The sequence below is a fragment of the Melanotaenia boesemani genome, chromosome 3 (genome assembly GCF_017639745.1).
Source record: "Melanotaenia boesemani isolate fMelBoe1 chromosome 3, fMelBoe1.pri, whole genome shotgun sequence".
NCBI classification, from domain to species: Eukaryota; Metazoa; Chordata; class Actinopteri; order Atheriniformes; family Melanotaeniidae; genus Melanotaenia; species Melanotaenia boesemani.
In genome coordinates, this window is record NC_055684.1 from 8,824,698 (window position 1) to 8,851,900 (window position 27,203).

At 41.3% G+C, this 27,203-nt stretch overlaps 1 protein-coding gene across 2 annotated transcripts in view; it reads right to left on the reverse strand.

Moving 5' to 3' along the window:
• The window catches only part of LOC121636449 (metabotropic glutamate receptor 7-like), a 232,700-nt gene that overhangs the window by 110,882 nt on the left and 94,615 nt on the right, over positions 1–27,203 (reverse strand). For both annotated transcript variants that reach the window (XM_041979968.1, XM_041979967.1), the window contains exon 3: positions 212–347. In XM_041979968.1, coding sequence (XP_041835902.1) covers positions 212–347 — 136 coding nt within the window. The remainder of the gene's footprint in view (positions 1–211; positions 348–27,203) is intronic.

Below are 27,203 nucleotides of genomic sequence, written 5' to 3' on the forward strand. Positions count from 1 at the left end.
GAACAGATACAGTAAATAAACAAATAAATATTTTACCCTAAAAAAAAGTTGAATCAGAAATTATATTTAATTTTCTCTCTCTCTTTCAGGACCTCATCCTCCTCCTCCTCTTCAGTGTTTGTGGAAGTAAATCTTTCCTCTGAAGAAACTCTGATCGAACTGGGATCCAAACATCATCCATTCAGACGGTTTTCAGGCGACAGCTGTTTACCTGATGTCTTCGTCGGAGGCGAACAGGACGACCGCCCGGGCGTACCGAGTGTCCTGCAGCAGACGGATGATTTTATCAAAGTCGGACGGCTTGTGGTCGTGAGGGATCTTTAGAGACTGAGCGATACAGATTCCACCTGAGGAGACAAAAAAGTGAAGAGACAATCAACCTGCTGCTGGAGATTTAAAAAGTCATTTACTGGTTTTACTGGAAATTACTTCAACCTTTTTATATAAGGGGAAAGTATGAATAGACAAAGAGTCAGAGAGAAAGAGAGAGAAGTGGAAGAGGATGAAGAAGTAAAGGAGGAGGCAGAGGGGTAGAAAGATGCAGGAAAAGAAAGAGAATGTAAAGAAACAGAAGGAGAAAGAGGATGAAGAACACAAAGAGGCAGAAGAAGAAGAAAGAGGAGAAGGATGCAGGCGAAGACAGGAGGAAAATGAGGAAGAAGGAAAGAAAGAGAAGTAGAGGAAAGAAGAGGAGGGAGATAAGGAAATAGAGGAGGAAGAGGCAGGAGGAGGAAATGAGGAGAAAAAAAGAGGAGGAAGCAGGAAAAGAGAGAGGAAGGAGAGTAGGAGGAGGAAGAAGAGGAAGGGGGCTCAGACATGTCATGAACCCGCCCACAACAACACAAACTACATGATCACAGTTCAGATGAGACACAGAAGCAGAGCTGCAGGAGCTGAGACAGTCGAACCCGATCACATCACCAGGAACATGGATCAGGGAGTTCTGCCGGTCCGACCGCCGCTGCTGGCATTCATGGTTTTTATTCATCGCACCTCCTCATTCTTTCATTTCCTTCAGACTGATGTCAGAGAGCAGCAACCAACACCATAGTCTGATACTCCGCCGGATCAGTACTCGTCTTTAGTTCTCCACAAACTTACAAACAGGAGCTTATAATGAAAGTTTCAGATGAATGTGATCATTACAACATGACGGAGTTTTAAACCAGGGCCAGAAGACGAGAAGCAGGTTTTTGCCATAAAGAGCAGGGCTGAGTAACTGAGAAACTGGATGTTTCAAATGTGATATGTTTGGCATTTCAGAGTTAAATTATGATGAGAATAATCAGCAGAGATCAGATTTACTCAATTTTAAATTCTCTTCATCAGAAAAACTTGACTTTTCTAAAGTAGAAATAGGAAGTGATAAAAGCCAGATGTCGGATGTTTCAGCAGTTCAGTCTGAATACCTGATCAGCTGTTGATGTTTGGGTTTCAGGTTTGGGTAAAAAACTAAGAGGTCACATGATGATGAGGCATGACCCACAAACCATGTCTGGCCAGATGTGGGAGGAAGAAAACTACAGATGTTGGCCATTTTTTGGTCTCATGGTTTCTTGTGAAGCTGATAGCAACCATCCACCACAGATCAGATGTTCTACAGAGGATGGGTCAGAACCAGGAGCTGGTGTTGCTGCTAGACCTGCAGTCTGTACAGAAGCAGTTAAACGGAGGATAAAACATAATGGAAGGACAGGTCAGCCGTCCACAGAGGACACGATGAGTGGGTTTTTCTGTTTGTCTTGCAGATATTTTGCATCTTCTTCTGACTCTGATGGTCAATGAGCTTCTTTTTGTCTCAGACATGTCATCAATGTACATAAGCAAAAAAATATTTTTCTTTAAAATAAAAATGAAAAACTATCTAAATTAGGTGGTGACCAAAAAAAAAAATAAAAATGAATAAAAAATAAAAAAAAAGTTTTCAGGGTGAATTTAACAGAACTAATACTTGGATCAGACTTTTAGTTTGGTGGTTCAGCAGATCACATGCATATATGTGTGTATATACACACACACATATATATATATATATATACACACAATCACCAGATCTCAATCCAACAGCGCAGCTTTGGGGTGTGGTGGAACGAGATATTCTCATCATGAATGCAACCAACACATCTGGAGCAGCTGTGTGATGCTGTCAATATGGAGCAAAATCTCTGAGGACGGTTTCGAACACCTCATTGAATCTATGACCCCAAGATTTACGGCAGTTCTGAAGGATAATAGGGGCCTAACTTGGTACTAAAAAGATGAACCTGATGTAGTCTGCATACAGTTTCATTTTCATCTGTTTATAAGTCCGTGACATCCTTACATCGGTTTCATTTGAGACAGAATCTCTTCTGTTTAACTACCCGGATCAAACCCCCGTCTTCTGTTCAGAGACACTACGAACACACTGGGATCTAAAAACTGAACACACTAAGTCTTCAGTAACAGACCTTCAGTGAGGTGAGATGGATTCTTAGAGGCTCAGCTGTCAAGGATCCTTGATTTTAAGCTAGAATCAGACGTGGAGCCTTCTGGAGCAGATGGGGGAAGATGCTGGTAAATGTCTCGTAGACCTGATCTCAAATCCTCAATGATGACCAGGCCCAACCGTTTTTCAGAGGTTAGTACAGGACCTGGGACTGGGCCTCAGTTATCACTAGATAAATTATTTTAAAATTCGGTTTGACACATTTATTTTCTCAGATCTTTATGATTTCTGAGGTATAAATCAGTTAGTCTGGTCTTGTAGAATCAGTTAAATGACAAACAGGTTTATCTTGATTGTATCAGTGTAGGCCCACATCACTCATCTATCCTCAGGAGGTTCTGTTTAGATCTCCATGACGACTCTGAGCCTCCTCATCTGAGATTCTGCTGCAGTGCTCTGAATCTGATATGAGCCGAGCTGATCTGGGATCAGTCAACAGATGAATTAAACATGGAGCGTTGGGTCTGCAGCGGCCAGCCGCCACATCTTATATTCACAGCAGAAATTTACTGCATCAGGACTAAATCACCTCCACATGGTCCGACAGTATGAACAGGTTTCAGGGTCTGCTGGATTCCACACCGATCATGGCCTCACACTCAGAGTTCTGTTCAAATGTTGGAGGATCTGAAGGCGAATTCCTCTGGGATCATTCCAACATGTTCTGGTCATTCTCGTCTTCTAAGCAGTCCTGCTGACGTGACCTGGTTCTGAAGCAGAGCTCCTCTATTCATTTCATTAGACATGGAAGCGGTGAGAGAAGCTGGAATTGGACCGCTGCAGTAGCTTTAAAATCCACAACCAAAGCAGCATCTGGTCTGACTGATCCAAGAGAAAAGAATGAGAACTTTGATGTGCATATGAGGTGGAAGCAGCAGGAGTCCTGAGCGCAGAGTTCATGTTTTGCTTTTTATTCTTTCATCTGCTGCTTTTTCCAACATCATCCCAAACTTTCTAAAACCTCAGACCCGTAGATCCAACTCCAGCTCCAGCTCCAGCTCCAGCTCAAACTCCAGATCCAGTTTTAAAACTGCAGTTCTAGCTAAAGGAGCTACAGTACTGAAGTTGGGGCGGCAGTGGTTCAGGTGGTAAAGCAGGTTGTCCAATGACTGGAAGTTTGGCCGCTGGTTTTCTGTCCCCCACCTCTCTTGCCTCTAGTGTTGGCATCACTGGTGTTTAAATGTAACTGAATGTTTGGTGGTAATCTTACATGCCGTTGCCAGGTTTCCATCATATGGCTTGTAGCTATCCAGGTAGCTTGTATGAATGAGGAGTGAATGAATAATGGGTTCACAGTAAAGAGCTTTGGGTGCACTTAAAAGCATTATAGAAATCTAATATATTATTATTTATATTAGTAGCTCATATTTTTCTAGGTAACCTCGATTCTTCTGGGCACCATTTTAATAATGAAACATGTCAGAGAGACGCCACAGTGCAGATGATTCATTCCCATTAACAAATAAAAATAAATAAATAAAAAGAAGTGAGGCTGTATGTTGATAGTTACCTTAACTTTGGTCTTATCAAAGGACAGGAAAGGGCTCAGTCAAAATGTATAATTTGTGTTTAGAAGCCAGCAGATAAAAGCATGGTGGCAGGGTGGGACTGCTCTATTACACCACTAACACATGTATCACCATCAGTACTTCCCCTAATACCACTACTACTACCTCTAATACCACTACTACTACCTCTACTACAACCACTACTACCTTTACTACTACCAGTACTACCACCACTACTACCTCTACTACCACCACTACCTGTACTCATACCTCTACCACCACTACTACAAACACTGCTGTAAGTCAGTCTAATTTTTACTATTTAAGTAAAAATCCCCAAATACTTTACAGCAAAACATAAAAAAATAAAAGCACAACATGTCACAACAACAGTACCTTCATATTACTATAACTACTGCTCATATTACTGCTGTTACTATACCATTGCTACAGTTTTAAGTCCCAGCTACCAATCCCTCCATCTCCTAACAACCTTGAAATGATGAGTCACCAATAACTAAATATTGATCCAGGTGATCATTCTTCACTTTAGCTTCATCCATGAGCTGTGTGTGTATGCGTGAGCGTGTGTGTGTGTGTGTTGTCAATGACAGAGTTATGGCCTCATTCCACTACGAGCAGCCGGTGCAGCGAGTTATGGCAGCTCCCAAGGTCGGTGTGTGAAGCAGAACCAGTGATGTCAGGGCTGAGCTGAGCTTCATCATTCAGTACCGCTCATCATCATCCTCTCAGAACCACGAGGAGAAAGGAGGGAAGCTGTGGGAGCTTCTCAGTCTTTTACGAAGTCTGCATGAGCTTCATGATGGACCTGATGTTGTCTCCAACATAAAACCTGAATGAAGAGTCTGAGTTGAGACAAACTGTGTAGTTTTGTATTTTCAGGTGAGATATCAGGTGTTATGGAGTTTTATAATATTATAAATGAGGTTAGAGAAGTGGAGAAATATAATTTGAAATGACAACTCTGTAATTCATGATTTTTCTTGCCAGTGTTTGTGTTGGTTGTGTAACGTCTGGTGCTGGTCTGACACGTCAGTTTGGTGACACCTCATCATTCGAGAAATCTTTTATATATATATTTAGTTAACCAATATATATTTATTTACTATATATTTAGTTAACCAACCATTAATCTGTTTAGAAATGCAACTAGTCAGAGTAGAAACCTGAAGAAGAAGAGCTTCACGTTACAAAGTCCTCCTCCTCCGTACATCAGTCCTACCAAAACATTTTGAAAGACATTTTAGTTCCTATACAACCAAAGGAGAGAAGGTGGAAGAGGACAGGGAGGAGGAGCTGGAACAAGTGTGTTTCATTATAAACTCAATTAACAGACAAAACAATGGCACGCAGCTGAACGAAGCCAACAACGTGACACACAGTAGTGTATCCAGAAAGTTTTTAATGGGGTGAACGAGATAAGGCAGCGGTTGGTCTCAGGTCCATCAAAATGTGTCACTTACTGCGATTTCCAGCAGCAATATTGTTCATTTTGGTGAGGATCAGTGTGTGAAATACAGGATTCTTGGATGTCTGGAAACCCTTAAATAACAGCTTTGAGTTTGTTCCAATGTAAAAAAAAAAAAACAGTTTACAGGTTCAAAGATTATAGAAGATAAGAACTTATACAAAGCTAATTGATGATAAAGGCAAAAGTCCTTTATCTCACAGAAGAAAAAGGATTTAAACATGACATATTGCAGAGTAAATGCACCAGAAGACCAACGATGAACCAATTAACACGAGTGCAGATGTTAACAGAGGGTTGCCCCTCTAAACCCTCAAACCCCACTGTGTGTGTTTGGTGAGGACACACACACAGGAAGCGTCCAGCCTGAGGCTCGTCAGAACCATCAGAAGATCCTGAAAGAGACAGGAAGCAATAAAGAGACAGGAAAACAACTACAGAGTTCAGCTCAGAGCAAGTTTCTGCTGATGCTGAGAGCTGAGACGGGTCAGAACCTCCTGCAGGTTCAGGTGTGGTGTGTAAACCATGTGACCCGCAGCGACATCATTGGCAAGCAAACAGACCCGTTGTGTCCTCTGCTGTGCCGTGTAACACACACACCACTTTGATATTCTGCTGCTGGTGAACAAGCAGCTCTGATGATGATGACTATGATGAAAGTGTCTCCTCCTCTCTGATTCCTCCACTCTCACAGAAAACCATTTTGATCAAAACTGCTGAAATACACATGATGTTTCTCCATTTTAAAGAGCAGACTTTTAAAATGAGTTGGCTTATAGAGGTAACGTCCCCGTTCAGGAAGGAGCCCAGTCTCAGTTTTTCAAGGTTTCATATTCTCACTGGTTTTCATTCAAAATGTTCAAATTCTGTTTGTTTTCAGAAAATTCATTAAAGTTTTAGCTCAGAAAGATCATGTGACCTGCATGATGATTGTCAGAAATCTACAGAAATTTGACCCCCCATTATTTTGACATCACATGATTAAAACAAGGAGGAAATTCTTCAGGACTCTGCAAAATAAATAAATAAATAAATAAAACAAACAAACAAACAAAAAAAACAACACCTGCATTGAGAACCGACCAGACAGGATCAACATCAACGAGCGTTGCTCTGACAGCTGCAGGATTTATGCCGTGGAATTATGTCTTTTCTTTCATAAAGGATGTGCCAGTGTTTCCTAGAGGTGATATTAAAAGAGTAATTAGAGCTCCATTTCTTAGATCTATTCATGTTTGCCCTGATTGATGGACTTCAAGCTTTGAAGCTCCCATATTGTACATTTTTTCAACAATTTCATATGGGTGTCAGAGGTCCAACAACATTGTTTTCAAAGTGTATTTTCCCAAAGCCATCACTGGTCCTTGATTTCAGCTATTCTAAATGTGGCTCTAGTGAGCTCTACTGAGAACAGGCTGTGTCTGAACCTTTAAATGTTCATAGGTGGTGCCTGTCCACGCCCCTCTCTGGGAGGAGATCTAGCGTTCGCTGGCGCTTGCTTGGTGAAGGACAGGCTCAGCTAGCTAGGGGGGCGGGTCAATGACAGTATCCTCTACCAGGGGTAGTGGTTCTTTCCCTTCGTGAGGTCACAAAGGGAAAGATCTCAGACTCACTCGTGTAAGCACATATTCACAAGCAACTGAGAGAGTAGACAGAATTTTCCCATTTTTGGGCCTCATGCACAGGCTATGAGGACACATATGACTGTTAGAAAACCTTTAGAAAATGAATTTTGCATAATATGGGACCTTTAAAAGATTTAATTTAAATAATTTTCCAGACTGCTGCCAAGAGTGGCTGTGCTTGCATGTTTTTATTTCTAAAGGGATAATTTATCTTGTTATCTTGTGATATCAACGTTTGTTCTAATAATGGACTAAAGTGTGAGTACACCCCCTACTTTTTGCATAACTCTACTCATTGCCAAAATTTGAAATGCCAGAAACTGTGAGGTGTGGTGGTGATCAGGGGACGGAGAGTAGGTGGGTCCTGAATACACAGGCAGAAAATATTGGAAAGGATGGAAAGTGATAGAGTTTCACAAAGCACCTACACCACAGAGCGGTGGAGGACTTTTCCCTCCAGAACCCCCTCAGCTACACAACACAGTGGTGGAAGAAGTAGGTGGTCCTGAACTGTATCCATGAGCTGTTGCAACAGCTCCAAAAGGCTCTGGCAAGTTGCAGGTTGCCGTTGCCACAATTTGAACTGCTGTCTGATGCCAGATGAGGATCAGCAGGTAAAGAACTACTACTACTTCTACACCCCCAAAAGCACAAACTGTCTGTCCTATTTTCTCAAAAGCTCTGTCTGTCTGTAAAAGTCTAAAAGTCTGAATCTACATCAGATAACAAGGTTACATCCGTACATATGCATAGGTGGGCGTGGTTTCTATGCCTGGATGATGAGGACCCACCTTTTTTGCTCCGGAGGGAGGGTGCTGTGAGTTTTTTTAAAAAAAGTCTCGTGACCTACACTACCATTCAAAAGTTTGGGGTCACTTTGCCATGGGATTCAATAGGGAAGTGACCCCAAACTTTTGAACGGTAGTGTACACAAGCTCCTAGTATGACATTTGAGTGAAAAACAAAACCTGGTTTTACCCTGTAGGGGGCGTTTTTATCCACAAAATCACAGTTTTTAAAGAAATTTTAAAAATACAAATTTTAACAACAGTAAGACGAGATTCATGTTTGTTTTGGGTGAGCACAAGTTGCATTTGTTAGGACTATATCTTGCTACATTTGTGGTGGGGGGGAGGCGGAGTAATACAATTGAGAGTGGAGAATTCAGAGTGTACCAGGTTCTGTTGTGTGGAGGCGTAAGCTAACAATAAAGCAGCATCTTATGTACAGCTAGGAGTTGTCCCCCCAAATGTCCTGCCTGGTGTAGTAGATCTGGGCCTCTATTGCTTGGGTACTCAAGGGTTGCTCCTGTGCTGCCATGATTAGTGCCTCTGTGCTATCCTTCAGTCCAGCTCCACTTCAGCTACCTGTCAGGTAGTACATGCCATGCAGGGACTTGTCCTCCCACGTTCCCATGATGGTTTCTGTATTTCATTCTCCTCCATCTCGTATCTACTGGACATTATGGGGGTCACTTTTTGAGCAGAGGCCAAAAAATAGCAAGAAGTTAAAAGTCTCAATCTGTATCTGACTCACTATTTCAGTCTATGCCATGTGTTTACCTCCAACAAACCAGCTGTATTAGGAACCTAATGTAAAAATCTGACAGAAACCAAACTGAACCATTATTCGCATGGCTGGCAGGTACAGTTTCAGGACTTTGCTGGTTATATTTAATCTGGAGGTCCTATGTGGAAACAGTTTGGGAAAAGAAACTCAAGAGTGATGTTCAACCAGTCAGATGAACCATACAGAACCTGACTATAGATTTTCATCCCATTCAAACCAATTTTAATCACCAGTGCAAAAAAGATTCTTTATTTTGGAGATCATGATCTGATGATTCCAACATGAATTCACCTGATTCACCAGGTAAGACTTAACACCCAGCTTTCTTCCATGTTCCCTGCCACTGTAACATCACCGAAGCTCCATCTGACAAGCAGATAATATCGCTGACAGGACTACCTTCAAGCTGCTGTGATCAGACGGGAATATGTGGTTCCTGTCAGTAAGCTGGACACAAGACAAATAGTTTTGTTGAGTGTAATTTATGGCAACACATCGAGCTGAGCTGCTCTGCTGACAGGAGGCGTGGAAATAAAACAACAAGCCATAAAGTGAAAAGTGGAATCGGAGCAATCGGGAAATAAATTACAGGCTGTAGAGCCAGTAAATCTCAGAGACTGGTCTAACTGGGTCAGAGAATCGAAGCAGCGCTGAGGAAAGAAGGAAACCGCAGAAGAAGAGACAAAAGAAAGAAGCTTGAACACATGAATGTTTTCTTCATTTCTATTCCGACTTCTCGCTGCTGCAGGCATCATGTTTTTCTTTTGTGCTCCACTCCTGTTGTGATTGCATCACTTCTTTCTGTTTAATAGAAAACACTAAAAAGACAAAAGTGACAGATTTTTGCACATGGGCATGTGTAAAAAAAATAACTCAGATATACGGGTCTATATTTATGAAGACATCAGGGTATTGGGGAGAAACGTAGGTGTGATAATGCGATTTAACATAATCAGATAAGTGCTATTATTTGATAAAGCATGATCAGATTATGCCGTCTACATGATCAGGCAACTCCAGAAATCAGGTAATGATCAGATTTATGGTGTTCATGGGCTCATCATTAGACATAGATTTCTCCCTAATACTCCAGTGTCTTCATGCATGTAAACCTGTATAGCAGATGCATTTGTTTTTTTCACGTTTACACATGTGTAAAAAAAAAAAACTGTCACTTCCATTTTTAAAATATCTTCCATTAAAAAGATGGCGGAGCCACAGGCTACGTTCACATGGAGCACTTTTAAGAGTTTCAGGGAAGACTTGAAAAAATTGAACTCAGGGTAGCAACTAAGTATAATGTTCATGTGTAGACTATTTAATTTACCTTATTTGTCTGTTTCTTCCAGGCCTCTAGTGATTGCTTCCTTCATCAGGTTCATTTGTTCAGCTTCCCTGGTTGCTCCCCACCCTCACCTCTGCTCAGCCCTACTTAAACTCTCTCCAGTCTTCCCTGCCAGATTATTGTGCCAAGTGGAGATCAAGCGTTTGTTTTTTATTTTCTATTTCAAGTTTTCTTATTACTGACCAAGCCATGTCCCAGGATTACCCTTACCCTCCAGGATTACCCTTACCCTTGCCATCGATGGATCTTCCTCTACTTTAGAATACAAGTATCCTGACTTGCCTCTCTGTGTATGTTCTTGGCCTGTTCTCTTCTATGCATCTAGATATCAGACTTATACTCAAACTGTCTGAGTGGTTTCAGATCCAAGAACCAAGCTGTCCGGGACTGTGCTTCCACTCTACGTCAACAGACTCCCTTCCCAGGATCGGATTACCAGCCAGCATCCTCTCTCATTCCTAATGAACCAACCTCTTTTTAAATGTTTACTCCTGTATGTGGCTGAATTTCCAGGTCCTCAGGGTCATCCATCACATTTTTAGCTCCCACATTAACAGTAATGCTAAGACCGAGAATTTACATCAATACGAGCATACGTACTCCAAAAGAAATTTGATAATGGACTGGAAAATGAGGGTTTTACAAATATCACATTTCAGAGGTACATGTATAGTACCAGTCAAAAGTTTGGACAAACTTTCTCATTTTATCTAATTGGAAAGTGTGTCCAAACTTTTGACTGGTAGTGTAGATGGGTCAGATCAGATTATTACATCTGATTACTCCCATTTCTTGACTTTACTGGCTACTGATGTATCTTGATCAGGAGATGTGGAAAAATTGGCTCTCAGGCAAAAACGTCTCTGGACGCTGACTTGAATAATAAAAAGAAGTTTATTACAAAAGTTCAGACATCAAAACAGATTTCTGCAGCAAAATCTGGAGGTCCCAAAGCCAGAACGAAGACCTAAAGACATTATGTGTCGTTCTGTCTTATATAGGGTTTAAACAAAGAAAATTCCTCAGTCCTGTATCCTCCAATCATAGAGTTTGCCTATAGGATGCTCATTTGCATGGAGTGCATGTTCTTGTGTCAATCCAGTCTGTGGGACAGAGAACCTTATATGGTAAAGACTTAAGTGTGTACCATATAAATGCTATGCTTAGATACCTCACTACAAACACCTCTGGATATCAACGTATTCTAGAGTCAAACGTGAGTCCATCTGTCTGACAGCTAAAGCAAGAACAGGACAATGATCCCAAACACAGCAGCAGATCTACAAAAAAGAAAAGAATCAAGGTGTTGACATGGTCCAAATTCCTGATTAAAAAGACTCTGGTGGTACAGAAACTAATGCTGCACTTCGTTTTTAATGTCATTACAGCTTCAAACTTGGGGTGGACCCTCCCTTTCTTCTTTTTTTTACCTGTCTGCACCACAACATTAACGGCAGTTTGCATTTATTTCAGTAAAGACTTGGACGGGTAAGGAATTTTATTCATTTGGAAGAGACATTTTTCTTTCTCAAACTCAGCTGATGATGGTGGGAGAATCAGGCAACCAACAGACTGAAGGAGCGTGACGGTCAGTAGTTCCCACCCCTCTGAGTCTCCTCCTACTTGAGTTCAGAAGGAAAGTATTGTTCATGTGAAACACATCTGTCCTTTTTCACCTGCAGCAGGTAAATCTGCAGTTCATTCTGTCAGAGAATGCTGGTTGAAAGTGAATCATTTCTGCGTTTCCCTTCCATTCAGGTTGAAAACAAAATGGTTTATTTTAAAATCTGTTTGGTGTGACTCCATGTTCACAAAAATGCTGCAGACTAAATATCTAGAACAATCCTTTTAATTGGAAACAGCTAAATAGCTGCAGCATCTTTATTTTTGGCTTGTGGTGTCAGCAGAGGACGGCAGCCTTCTGTCACGCTCATCAGATACTCGTCATCAGTGTGAAGCCCTTCTTCTGTGTCACAACCAGCTTTCATGAGCCTGAATGGTGAAATATTAATAGTGAGGCACCAAAAGTATGGAAGAACATTTCCCACGGGGCAGGAATTTTTCCTGAGTGGAGATGGCAGAGATGATTAAAGCATGCACACTGAAAGAATCTCTTCCTGCTTTCATCGTTCCCTCATTCCTTCTCTCAGTCGGAGCGATTTCTGTCCCCAAATGTCCTCCTTTGTTCTGCTTCCAGCTGCACTCCGAGTTTCCACCAGCTCCATCACTGGATCATCTTCATGGACAAACATCTGACTTCAATTTGGTAAAACGGGTAGCAGGTAGCGGCTGGATAGCTCAGTTGGCAGAGCATCCGTCTCCAATGCAGGAGACGGCGTTCGATTCCCCCAGGGGACGACTACGCTACCACCTAACCGCTGTGAGCTGCTGAAAGCATGACTGTAATGTGATGGTAAATGCTGCACATTCACATCCTACTTTTCTACCTTAGAGGAGAAATGTGGGTGTTAGTTGAAGTCAGACAGTAATAATCTGTGTGTTAAGTTATTGCTCAGCTAAAAACAACAATTTTAAGCTTTGATATCTGAGATCAAGCTGATGGATCAAGTCAAAGTTTAAAACATTCATGAACTAAACGAGAACTAAAACATGAAAAAGAGTGTAAGATCACCATAAATGTCAAGGTTAATAGATAAATTCAAACTAAGAGATTAAATTAAAACAGTCTAAATGATAAAAGTCCTCAACCAGGTCCAAAATCCTGTGAGAAGATATGTTAACTTCTTCCTTCTGCCTTATGTCTGAAATGACAAACCCAAAATAAATGAAGAATGTCTTTACAACTACAAGGGCTGTATGTACGATCTTGGTAAATTCAGCTGGAAATTCATAAAATGAGATTTATTTAGATTTTACAACTTCTGCTCTCAGCTTTTAATCTTCCAGTATAAATGAAATGCAGCTTATTTTTCAGTTTTTTCTCATTTCTTAACTTTTTCCTGTTGGCTTTTATTTAAATCCGTCTCCCCGCCTCCTGCTTTGCACACCTGGTCTGTACCACTGCACTGTCTTTGTCTTTGTCTCTGTCTCTGTCCCTCTTTCTTCTTTTACATAATGGTATGATCCAAATCTGTCTAGCTTGTGACTGTCTGTAATACGATGTGTCCATTAAACTAAAGTCCCTGAGCAGCTGCAGCTCAGCAAGCAAGAGTTGACTTTTCTGGTTTGGTAGAAAGTTGCATCATTAATCCTTCACCCACCACACTGGACAGGAAGCTTTACTTCTTACCCTCCAACTTAATTTACACCTGCTTTTGGTGGATGTGGGTTTAGAGGCCTGGTTACATCCTGAATACCCACCGTGAACACATCCCTGTGCTGAATGGACCATTTTTCTAGAAATCAGCTTTCATCCACATCAACCTGCAGGTTTATATAACGACACCTGAAACATGATTGATCTCTCAAACTCAGTTTCTTTGGGACTGTCACCCTGTAACATTTAAATAACATTAAAATGTAAACATTTTAATGTTATTTATTGATTCCCAGGCAACTTCCCAGGCGACGCTCATAAAGCTCCTACAAACAGAGAACACATATGTCGGAGGAAAGTGATGCAGCAGCATCGTGGTCTCAGGGTCAGACTAAATCTGAGTCCACATCTCGTTATTACAGAGCCCCGTCTCACATCCTATCATCAAGTCATCTCTTCACTGCCGACAGACGCTGTCAATCACAAGGTCATCTTCTCTCTTATGTGGAACTGAAGCTGCTGTCCATCACGAAGCATCACGATGTTCAAACACACCTCTGTCATCATTAGTGACCACTGACAGCAGGGTCAGAGGTTGCAGGTGGTAGCAGGGCTGTCTGACGCCGAACAGGCGCTGATCCATCAGGAAACATCTCAAAGAGAAGTACCTGAACCACATCACAGTAGATCAACACCTGAACTCTGTGTGCTCTTCTCCCACTGAGAGGAAGATGCTTTCATCTTCTTCCACCTCAGAGTTCATCACTCCATCCTCCTCCTCATCTCCTCCAGTCTGAGGACAAAGTGTTCCTGATGGTGAATCACATTTTACAAACAACAGAGAATCTGCTGCAGGTTTCACCACCGAGTTCAAAATGAAAGGAAAAACTTTTCTTCCACACGTTAATAGATTAGAAACAGAGTTTTTTTCACCTAAAAAATAAACTGCAGAAATATAATGAGTCAGAAAACATTTGTTCACCGTCAGCAACTGAATGTTTGATTATCGTTACAAGATTTGCAGCTTTCAGAATGAATGAAATGAAACACAAAACTCTGACTTTATCAGGTGAACTGCTCGTTAACACAAATATCTAGTCAACCAATCACATGCCAGCAGCTCATGTAGACATGGTGAAGACGACTGTATGAAGTTCAAACTGAGCATCAGAAGGAGGAAGAAAGAGGATTCAAGACACTTTTAACGTGGAATGGTTGTTGGTCTGAATATTTCAGAAACTGCTGATCTACTAGGATTTTCACACACAATCATTTGTAGGGTTTTAAGTACTGTTAGAAATAAATTCTGGTTTGTTGTTTTGGTTGGTCTTTATGCTGCTATAACCATTCATTTATTTAACCTCATAATCTGACAAGTGAGCCTGTTCTAAAAAATCTGTCTGGATGTTTACTGGGATTAAAAGGGTCAAGCTTCTACATGTACTTCTATGTAAAAAAGAAAGAAAAATGTCTTGGAGTTTTAAGAGTTAAGGACAATGAACAAACTTAGATCACCGGTTCAAACCATCACATTTCAACTTCCACTTCATCTAAAGCTGTAATATTCAACTTTTTTAGGTGTATTTGTAGTTTGAGGATATTTTACACCTTAGAAACACACACACACATACAAAGATAATAAAACCCAGAGAGTCGCTGCCGTCACTCAGTTTAAAGTAAAAAATCTGTCAGTGAAGTCCATCAATATTTGTCCCTGCCCAATGAATAAGAAGCTTTCCATGCCCAGATTTCCCATGAGGCCTTGCTCGGGGGAGATGCATCACACATGACGGGTGTAGGAGTGTGTGAGGACGAAGCCTGTCGGAGCTGAGGGAGATATTTCAGCCTGCCAGCTCTCAGAAAGAGCTCTGCCTCATTAGAGATGATGAATGTGGAGAAGCAGCGAGCGGCAGCGGAGGCAGACGGGCGAGTGTTCGCCATGATGCGGCTCTGACCGCTCTGATCGCTTCGCATTAAGGACGTGTCTGCACATTCAGAGAAAGCTGAAATGCCTCCCATCCACAGCTGGAAGTGTTCACATCTCCACTCTTAATGATGGCCAGAGTCCTGCAGGAGGCTGATGGTCACACTGTCCATCTCAGGAATACAAATCAAACATTTTCTCATCTGCCCCTCTGTTTGTCCCTCCTCCCCTTCATTACAGGCTTGTGTTGATGAGTTGGGGGGTGTGAGTGCAGCCAAACAGCTCCATCCACTTCAGAGGCTCATCAAATATCACAGGAGTTTCTACAGAGAGAGGGATGAGCCGGTGCTTCAGAAACAAACAGCAGCTGTGAGATTAAATACACCTGAATCAACACTCGGATGATGATGGCGGTTGCAGAGAGCTGGATTCCTCCGTCAGACGTGTTAGCAGCTCATAGATCTTTAAAGACACTGCCTGAAAGTGTAATCAGCTTTGGAGTCGTTTGTGTTTTACAGGTTCAGATGGAGAGGGACGTAATGAGCACCGACAATGTCACACACACTTGGCTGCATGTTTGTGTGTTTCAGGCTGTTAAAGATGGATGGGCGGTGCGTAAGGTCCTTTAACTGGGTGCTGATCCAGTGAAACCAGCAGACTGGTGATGGGGGTGTGTGACTAGATGTGTGCTCATACATTATGGATATAAAGGAGAGGACAGACAACACTTTGTTTTCCTGCTCTGTTTTTTAGGGATTTTCAATCACAGAAGTTTGTTGTGGGAAATTTTTCATTTATTCTTGCTGCCAAGTCCAAAGTTTTTAACAGACACATATTATGATCTATTATAATTAAAAGACTTCTCCTGTGTCCATCACTAATTTCAGTGCTTAACCATGTAATGTTCACACTAAGAAAAAAGCAAGAAACAGAAAGTTTAGATCAATCTTTTCCTTGGGACAATAATAATATGAATCAATACATTTTAACAAATTCTTGAGGTAATAGTGAAATGGCCCAAACTTGAAACTGTGATGGGATAACAAACATTTAGTTGTGGTATTACCCTAACCAAGTAGCAGAGACAGCCCAGGCATGTCTCCTTCCACAAATGTTTAATACGATTCATATAGTCACTGTAAACTTTCCCCTCCCAAATGGTAGAGCAAGGAGTTACTTGGAGTGGTTTTGAGAAAACCCACACCAAAATTAAATATTTAAACAGCAGACATGTGCAATGACTTTCAGTTGCAATACAACATAAAGTGTTTAGGAAAAAACATTTTTTCCCATTGTGATGAATGGGGTTTTGCTGCAATTAGTAAAAAACCCAGTCCACTTTGGAGCCCTGTAACTCAGGCATACTTTAACATAAAAACCTCATTCAAACTATTACTAGGTTACAAAAGGCAAAACCTTTAGTGTCTGAATAGACATTTTGATGTCTCACATGGGTTTGACACAATTTGCAGTTTAATTTTGATTAAATTTTTATAAATTTCCATGAGTCCTGACTAGGGCGAAGATGTCACACACTAATTTTGTCTTTCAAAAATATTTAGAATTTTTTTTTCAAAACAAACACCTTTTATAACTACATTTTCTCGTCTACATATAAAAAATATACATCGAAACGTAAGCCTTTTTCTTTTCTTTCACACAAAGTAATCATTTCTCTGATAGGCCTAATGGTTTTCACTCAAATCACCTCAGAGTGCAGTGTGCCCACCACTGGCTCCATTGACTTCCATTTATTTTTTACTGAGGTTCTCTTATCTAGTCAGGTGGAGATGGATGTTTCTAACCTGTTGTAATAACTACATGAAAGACACTAGAGTCATAAAAATGTGTGTTCAGCACACCTTCCTGCCGGCCATGGTTAAAAAAGAAATTATTTTCAAACAGACTGTTTGTTTAAGGGGTGCGCCGAGCCTTAAATCAAACACATTCTAAGCTTTCTGTCTGAGGGGGGACGGAAGACACCAGTGACCCTACCCGTTCATACCGGGTCATACCAGTTCATACTGGTTCATTCCAGGTTTTGTTGGTTCATAACGAGAGAGAATTCCTTCCTTTTCCTCGTCTTGTGGGAATAAACACTCTGAGAAGCGGAATAAAGAGAACGGGTCAACAGTAGCTCAAGTGTTTAGATAAGGAAAACATCTGTGGAGCTTTGCAGGTGTCGTGGATTTAACAGCTGAGTTTTAACAGCTGATTGGTGATAGAAACATGACTGAGCTCACAGCTGCTGCAGTTCTTGGATATTCATGACAAATATTAATGAAAACACTCAGAAGTGATGCCCTCACACATACTTTCAGGGAGATAAACTAAATTTTAATCATGTGAAACTAAATGAAAGAGATCAAATAGCGAGCCGGGTCACAAATCAGCCTGAATGAGCTGCAGAAATACTTCATTCAGGGTCACATTTAGCTCATTTTATGCATATTTTAATAATCCAGACACTTTGGATGATCTTCATTTGTGATGCTAATTTTAGTCCTCGGTATGTAACTCGGAGCGGTGTGTGTGTTTCAGGTTCAGCTGGAGGTTGAACGTTGAGCAGTTTAGTGGTCTGATCTCAGCTCCCTGGATGTGTGATGTTTCGGAGCTGCTGGATAAACCGTGACTGTTGGACTTAAGTCACTGTGTCCTGCGAGATTCAAGCGTGGCTAATGTCATTCTGACATGCCGTGTTTATAAAAAGCTGCGGGGGGTCGGCAGCTGGATACACAGGACCAAAAGGAGCACAGGTGCAGCAGGTGTGAACTGAGTCATGCCTCCAAACCTGCCATCCACCAGAGGGATGATGTTTCTCTCGGAGCGTTTGTGTGGGAAGTTTATATATCTTTTGAAATGACAAATAAAAAACAGACAAATTACATGTTGTTTCCCGATTTTGCTTCCAAAAACCAAAACAAAAGAATCAGAATTACAAATCTGCTTTTGTTTTTTTGATTTGTGCACAGAGTAGAAATTAAAAAAATCAGATAAGCAGCGCCTCAATTTAATTATGTTCTTCCATCGGACAGAAGTCACATGACCCAGAAATTCTTATGCTCTGTCCACAGGATCTCGACCTCTTTCCTCGGGGTGAAACTAACCCCCGTCTGCAGCTGGTCAGTCGAAGGCTCTGTGGTGTCGGGATGTCGCCTGGCAGACGGGGAACAGTCACACAAACAGAAACCGGGTGAGGACCAGTTTGTTTTGAAGTCTTCTGGAAATCTTCATCAATCTGCAGTAACACTAGTAAAGTTGGATCTCCTCTAAAGTTCTGATTATTATCTGATACAATTTCCTGCTCACGTCTCATAGATAAGAAGCTGATTGTCAGATGAGATTTTATGTAAAAATGAAAAACAACATGGGCAAACTTTGTTTTCATCAACTCCCTGACAGCATCAGGGGAGCCTTCCTATGGTTACCATGGCAACCTTCAGAATGAAACTGACTGCGGTCTCCAGCATCTGTTTGCTGAGAGTTTCAAGCTTTCCATGCCATAACGCGCACCTCGGTGTTTGTTTTAGTCAGTGTTCCCCTCAACATGACAAGCGTCATGTTCAAAGACCGTGGGACACGAGAACAACATGATCCCTCACCTGAACCACGGCCATACAACACACAGCATGCTGGACTCAGACAGGTTGTCACACCTGGATGCTCCTCAGTGGAGTGCTTCTGGAAAAACACGTCCTTTCAGAGTGTATCCATGAATATCTGAGCAGCGTTGCCAGAAACAAGCAGATGCAGTCTGACACCTATTTCAGAAGAATACTGTTAAAAAGGAATCCCCAAAAATTATATTTACACAAGCATCGATCAATTAGCAGCTCAGAAAGTTTCACATCAACCTCCAGACATTTGCTGCCGATTGAGTCGTATGATCTGTAGTTAGCAAGCGGTACGCTGGAGAAAGGGCAGAGGTGCGAGTGGTTGAAAACCGACCAGGATGGGAATGTGATCGTGGGTCTGCTTGGAATGGATTTGTTGGCTATTGTGATGATAACTGTCTGGATACAAACAAAAAAACCTGATTCATGGTGAAGACATCCAGGCTGTTGAGTCCTATAAATACCCGCATACTGTGTTCAGCTCTACAACTGAGTCTGTGGCCAAAAGAAGTCAGCAGAGAATTTATTTACTGAAAAAGCTGGACTCTTTCAATGTTTTAAGTCAATTTTACACGCTTTTTATTCACTTACTGAAAGTCTAAACTTCTTTGAATAAAACAAGTCATTTCACCAAATCATTTATTCCATCAGGAAACTGAAATCTGACGGAACTCTGTTAATGATATTTTAACATGAACCTATATCCATTTTCTTGTATTCATTGTTATTTTTTTATGTATTTTTTTTCTTTATTCAGGTCTCATGATCTCAGTGTCTGTTGGACGGCTGCTGACAATGAGATGTGAGCTGCAGAAGAATTACTCGTTGGGATCAATAAAGTTGTGTGAATCTGAATCACCCTCCGGCAGCTCTTCAGGGATTGGCTCCCCCTAAACAGGGCATGGGATGAATTGGGGGCTCATCCTGTTTTTCTTGCTTTGTTTAGTTTTGTTGCGTGTTTTTTGTTTTCCCCCCTGCTTAGTTTGGTGTGTGGGAATCTTATGGATTTTTCTTTGGACAACTTTGTTGCCTCTCCTTCAAAAGAGAAGCTGGAAAGAGGAAAAATAAAGCTGCTTTACTTCATTCATTCATGTGATGCCCCAACAAAAGTAAACATGCAAGCAAAACTTCAAAGTTTGTCTCACATGATGTCCCCTTCAGATGATTTCAGGTCCTCTTCACAATGTAGCCTCCATGACACTCATCTGTTGACAGGTTTCTGACGCTACTCGTTTTACAGAAACCTGAAATAAACACTAAAACTGTTATTAACACTAAAGAAAAGAAGAAAAAAAAAACCCAACACAATCTCTAACTTCCATCTCATCTGTCTCTTCCGTCTGTGCACGTGTGACGTCCACAGGAAGGAAAACACCAAATTTTTCATTTATTTTCACCAAAAGACTCAAACTGCGCCTGAACGCCATCCTGGGCTCTGCTGATGTGAAATTTCGGACGATGCTCGTCAGTTCAGTGAGCTGATGATCAAACAGACTTCCAGGCATCATGAGCAGAGTTTTCAGTATTTTCTGATGTTTTGTGGTTTGTGGATCACCAGCTGAGCCGAGCAGGCAGCTGCTCTGAAAGCTGCAGGCTTACCGCAGTTAATTGGATCTACATAATTATTTCTAATTTAATTATTTGTAATGTGATTATTTCTAATCTGACATTAGTGCCGCTGAGTGAGGGCAGGTGGGTACAGGTGTGTTTATACATGACAGAGCAGGGTGAGGTCCTGGGACCTGCGTCACTGCAGCTTCACCAAACAGTGGAGTCTAATCAGACAGCATTCCTGGTGGAAACAGTCCGGCAAACATTCCAGCTGGAAGTGAAAGGTGTGTGTTAACATAAATAAATAACATATCAGCTTCCCAGCATCCTTTTTTAGACTGTTCCAGCTTCTCTGGAAAATCTTTAGACTTTACAGGATGCTGGTTCTCATATGGGTATTTATTGGGCTCAGGTATTGACCAGTAAGCAGGCAAATAGCAGTGAAGCTGGTGAGTGTGTTTTTGGTTGTCTTTCTGCCACCAAATTCACCCTGATGGTTTAAAGATGGTGGAAAACGTCTGGTGGCAAAAATGAATGATGTTAAAGGATGAAGAAACCATAGGTGTAAAACTTAAAGATGATTTTTGAAGCAGAGAGCTGAACTGGCAGCTCAAAGTAAAGAATGGGATGATGGGAATTACAGCATGCTGCTGACAAAAATGTCAGATCACCAAACTGTAGTATGGTCTCCAGATCTCATATGAAAATATTAGAAAAGAAAGTAAAACCACAAGTTGCACACTTCACTTGATACATTTGTAGCAAACAACTTAAAACCTGCTGAGACTAGTGATGGCTTTGGATTAATCATGAAGAAAGTGAACGCTGACCGGACAACCCTTCCCAGACAGAGGTACTAAAACTGCCACCATGCTGATTCAAAGGAGACCCAAACACCGAAACACAGACGCGGCAGTGATGAGGAAGAAAAAGCTTGAAACTTTAATAACTGGACCAAATTTGAGGAGTTTCAACAATAAAAAAGTTTAGACATTAGCTTTTGGTTTATCCTGGTGGTGCCCCGTTATTATTGTTGATAATTAATAATTTTATTGCATATTAATATTTGTCTTTGGACTCTTAGGAACTGCTGGTGGCTAAAGTAGGTCATACTAATCCCCAACACTTCCGAGCAGCCAGACTGTGCTGTAATCTTTCCACATGGGCTTCATCACTAGTTAGTTTGGGGTTTGTTTTTTTAAACGTGGAATGAATTATAAATTAGTTTTCCTCTTTATTAAACCATGTAACTCTGATGTAAGAATCATTCAAGCAGAAAAAAGGCTCCTAATTCGAGGGATGGACCAGTGCTGTATCGACTCATAACAGACAAGTTAGCAAAGAAGAAGGTTTAATGAGGATCTTCAGGCTCTTTTTTACCAGCAGCATGTCACAGACACATCATTTGTTCCCATTTCTTTAGTTTATCTCTGAAAAACTCAAAGATAACACAGTTTAACAAACAGAAAATGGGATTTTAGCCCCAACTATGTGATTCCTTTATATATCTCAGCGCGGTGTATTTGTCCTTAAAACACCTGAGGAAACTGGACAAGAGGAGGATGAAAGAAAAAATATTAGGACTAAAAATACTAGCAGATGAGCAGGATCTGAAGGTGATGTCCTGAAGAAATAGGATCAAATCTAGCAAAGACCTGAACCTGAGAGATGCATCTGGACTTTCAGTTGATCAAGCTACTGTTGGCCGAAGCCTCATCTGAAATGGTCTCCATGGAAGGGTGGCTGTCAAGAAGCCATTCTTAAAGGAAATAAGGCGAAAAAGTTGAGATATGCCACATGACATAAGAACTGGCCTGAAAAACAGTGGCAACAGATCTGATGGAGGATGGATCCTCCCCACAGTCCCGACTTAAACATTACTGAAGCAGTGTCAGATCATCTGGACAGAAATCAAGAGTTTTGGGAAGTCCTTCAAGAAGTCTGGAGAACTTTTCCCGAAGACTATGTTGAGGACTGGTGAGAACTTGTTTAGATATTACCAATAAATCAAGTTTCCAATAACAGTTATTAATATTTAATAAAATTATGAATGAAAACCATTAATTATGGGGCACCACCGGAGGACTAAACATGATGACAGAAGTTTGTCTAAGAAGGTTCAGGCTGATGAGGACTAAAGCTGCTCAGACCAATGATTCATCTTGAAGTTCCTAGAACTGGACCGGCTCTGGTTCTGACTCAGATAATAGCTTTAGATGTATGCTGGAGCATGTTTTGACATACTTCACCCTTTTATCTTTTGTCTTATTTGAATTTTTTTCTGTATCTAATTGTAGTTTTGACATAATTAGTTCTCTTGTATTTTATGTTTCTGACTGGCTCGACCCTGCACAGGGTCCAGCAGCCGTAAGCACAAATTCATGTGCTTGTTGATTTTTCTTGAGTCTTGGCAGTATAAATAAAGTTTCATCAAATTCTACACCTCGCAAGCTTTCCAACAATATCTTAAACTTGAATGAGACTTCATCCATCACGTGTATACCACAGAGCATAAAGGAAGGAGGATCCACACTATATAAGATCTGTTATGCACAGGGGCGCAGCAAAGATGGACTAGCAGTGATTTCTTTAATTGATTTAGAAACTTTACTCATTTACAACGAAGGCTAAAAGTGATCAGCATGTCCAAGAGACCTAAAAAAATAAATACATCCTCTCAGAAAGTCTGAAGTAAACACAGCCAGCAGCGATGCTAATGCTGACACTGATTCCGTTATACACTGTGCACAGTGGTAGAAAATGATGATATATTGGCTAAATGCCAGGGCCAGTTTGTGAATTATATACCCACACAATATTTTTAGCCAGATTCCCTTCCAAGAAGTAAAATACCTGTGTGGCACACTTTGGCACAGTTTGGGTATGAAAGTGGTCAAATAGAGTCCGCCTTGTACTATCCACACTAAACCCTTCACAAAATCAATGATCTTCATACTTTTATCATCTAACTTGATACAGTAGTAATCAAGGTGTTACTGAATACATGCATAGACATCATTATGTATGGAATCATTTTTATCATGATTTTTTCCACTGTGTAAATTAAAAAAACAATTAGGCAAGGATAAAAATTTAATTTTTTCCTTTGATTAATGACAATTTGCTCAGACATATGAGCATTTACAATTTTTCTGACACTTTCTGACACTACAATTTTTGAGATACTTTGAAATAAAGCTTCCTTGTTATGAAGCCGTCAGACATCAGGAAATCTGATTTGTTCCACAGTTATTGTGCTGCTTTGCTGACAAACGTTGACCAAGCAGGTAAACTCAAACCATCAGGCCTCTTCATCCTGTAAAGCTTCAACATGTTTATGTGAGCGAAGTAGCAGTTTTCAGTTTTACTTTTGAACCTAATTTTCCGTCTCAGTCGTGTTAAGCGGGTCTCCTCGGTCTGATCAGAGCGGAGGCAGCGGCTTGCCGATGTCAGGGTGATGGATAGACTCATAAGTGATGTTATGACTGCGGCGTCGGTTAGGAATCGGAGCTGATAAATGAGCTTATTCTCAGCATCTGCGAGTCTCCGGGTCTCTTTAATGTTTTAATGCACTGAGACAAAGAAAAACCTGAGAAGTCTTCAGCACCAGCATCATTTCTTCACTTATTGATTTTGTCAGACGATCAAACTTAATTTCTGTGTTTCCTTTTTCATTGTCAGAGATTTTCAGGCCCATGTTGCTGTCTGAGTTCATCAGGAGAAAAATCAGATGAAGCTGCTCTATAACATTAGTTACCACAGTGAGTTGTAACTATGGTGATCTGTAACTAAACTGGTCTAACAGGCTGAACCATAAAATCTGACTTTAAGCTCAACATAGCTCGCTGTAATCTCCTCAAGTCTCTACCTGTAAATGATCCAAAACTGAGCTGCAACACATCTGCAGAGAAAAAAAAACACCAGAAATGAGATGAAAAATACAAGACATGAAAAAGCACTGCAAAGAGACATGAAAAAAATATCACATAGACTCAACACAACCACTAAGATGATAAAAACCACTGTTTCAACCACTGTTTTATCCCGGTGAATAGAAGTTTTGGAGGTAAGATGGAAAAAGAGTAAGACATTAATGATGAGAAGAATTTCGTCTTTGAAGAATAATTTCAGCCTTCTTTTGCTTCTGGTTCTGTAAATCATGGTCACAGAGAGAATAAAGTTATTGGTTTGAAATCTGTGAGACGTGTGTTCTAAGTAGAGGAGTTTGTCTGTGTTCAGGTCGTTCACATATTTTTTCTGATTTTTAAATTGCTCTTTAAATTCTTTATTGTCTTAACTGTATTTGATGTTGATAGACATGGTTGAAATGAGATTTTAGGTGGGATTGTGGACTTTCTGAGGATAGCAAACATGTCTTTAGTTATATTACAGCCCTATCGTTACACCTGTGAAACCTGAAGGTAACCCCTTAAGCCCCAGGTACTGGGAGATGCAGGCGCAAGAGGAGGTGAGGATTCAGAGGTGTAACACGCACACACACACACACCCACCCACACACACACACACACAGGAAGTGTACATAACCACAACTTATGATCTAATGAGATCCAGTGTTTCAGCCTGCACTAGCTGAATCACTGGAGGAGCCACGATTCAGTGCAGCTGAGCCGATGAGTCACCGTACCTCCAACCTCATAACAACCTGTGACCTGTCTGCAGGAAGCTTTCATCATCATCATCAGCATCAGTCTCAGGTTCTGGATGTTTCCCTGAAGATGAAGGACTTCTGCTATAGCTGGATGGTCTGAAACACTGTTTACAGTGGGATTAGTGTCTTTAAACTGGCTTATTAATGTGAATACACCAGTTAATTGTGCTGTGATAAACAATAACAATAGGATTTACTCCAGTATGGCAAAAGCTTGTTCACCACCCAGTCTGGTAACTACCAACAACCCCCTGGAAGCAAATCTATGGCTATGGCAACATGAAGGGATGGTACCAGACTGCATCCTGCAGGTTATGATGGTCATGACTTCCTGAGAAAATCAGACTGGTATGATGTGACATCTGGTCTCACGTGAGAGACGTTACAGGAGGTAAAGGTGTTACTGTCAATATAAACTGACCTGTGACAGGTGCAGCAGCCCTGACTTCAGCAGTGATGATGTGATGCTGATCAGAGCCGGAGTTAATGAAAGTAAACTTATACAGGACTGAACCAGATCAAACTCTGCCTGAACAACAGCAGAGTCCAGCTGCACTTGAACATCTGCATACCATCCATCTCCTCTGACATGCTGATAAATGAGCTCCTTCCTGGTGAAGTCCGACTCACCACAAACAAGCCTGACTTTCCACCACCTATGCAGACTGAGCTCTCACGTTGAAACAATCAGTCCAAAAACATGGTGGAAAGGCACAAAAACTGAGATGGTTTCCACACACAGTAAAGGTTTTAGAACTACCCTGAACTCACCCAGCAATGGAAGGTACAACGTGTAAGAATTACCGACATCTAGTGGTAAAGACGGGCATATGAAAGATTTTAAATACCAAGCACAGTAGTGAATGTACAGTGGCCGTCAATGGCCAAAATTCTTCCAAACATAAACATGTTTTCATCTGTGAGTGGATCCAGTGGCCTCAGGTGCATCAATAACTGTATTACAGGTAGGTGCTTCAACATTGTATACATCTGTACTTTATTCTTCTGTGGTCCTTTTAAAGTGTTACTTATTCCAATCGCCATTCTGGGGAACAAGATTGGCAATACAAAAACGCCACTGGGTTCCCAGGTCGGAACACTCCTCCTTCACTTCCCGTGGTTCCTGTCTCCGAGGGGGCCCCAGGTCGGGATGCTCCTCCTCTGCCTCTGGCTCCTGTCTCCGAAGGGGTCCCGAAAAGGGTTGCTCCTCCTCTAGCTAGTGTCTTCGAGGGGGTCCCAGGTTGGGATGCTCCTCCGTCTCCTGTGGTTCTTGCCACAGGAGACAGAGGTCGCACCTCCTCCACCTTTAATACCAGGACCTGTGTTTGAGCGGATTCTGGTGGACTCACCAGAGGTTCAGGTGCTCTGTGTGGCCTCCCGGCTGCTTTTTGGGCCATCCTCTAGAGATCCTGCTCCTGCTAGTGCAGCCTCTGGGCCACCCGCAGATATCATTCATCAGTCGCTGCGGTCTCCGAGCCCTCCTCCAGAGCCAAGTCGGCTGTCTGCGTGGCTTGAATTCTGTTTTAATTACATTTTGAACAGTGTCCCGACTCTTTTGGAACTGGGGTTGTATTAACCTGTGGCCCAACCTGGGACAGTCCTGAAAATTTGACTTTCCTGTTGACGGTTTTTGTTTTTTTATAAAAGCAATAGTTTTAATGGATTTTCTAAAATTAAATATTTCTGCAGTGAAACGCCACTTGACACCATGTGCCATCAAATTTAAATCAACTTATCTTCGGTTTTATTTTTGTATTTCTACATACTTCTTCATCACAGATGTGGGATTTCTGAGATATTTTTGGACATATCAAACATTAAGACCTGTTCTGGAGAGAGAAGGTTTTAATTTCAGTGGTTGGATAAAACTGATGTAGTACCGAGTGATCAAAACAGATGCAGTTTTTTTCTCCTTGATTTCTTGTTCATTGATCTCACTGTGAAAATGAGCCGATGCGCATCAAAAGCAGCGAAGGGCGACCTTGTGAAATTTTAAAGCTGGACTGCAGTTCACACAAAGACTCCGCCTGAAATATTCATGTTACTTTGACTTTTAGCTGCAGCCTGCAGGATGCTGTTCGACTTCGCTTTAACACGCCTGTTTTCAGATGACCTGGGATTGAATCTGCCTCTGTGATGAAAGGAAGGAGAGAAGTCTGAAGGGGGGGTGTCGATTAGTGTTGGTCGGATGGAGAAAAGAGGCT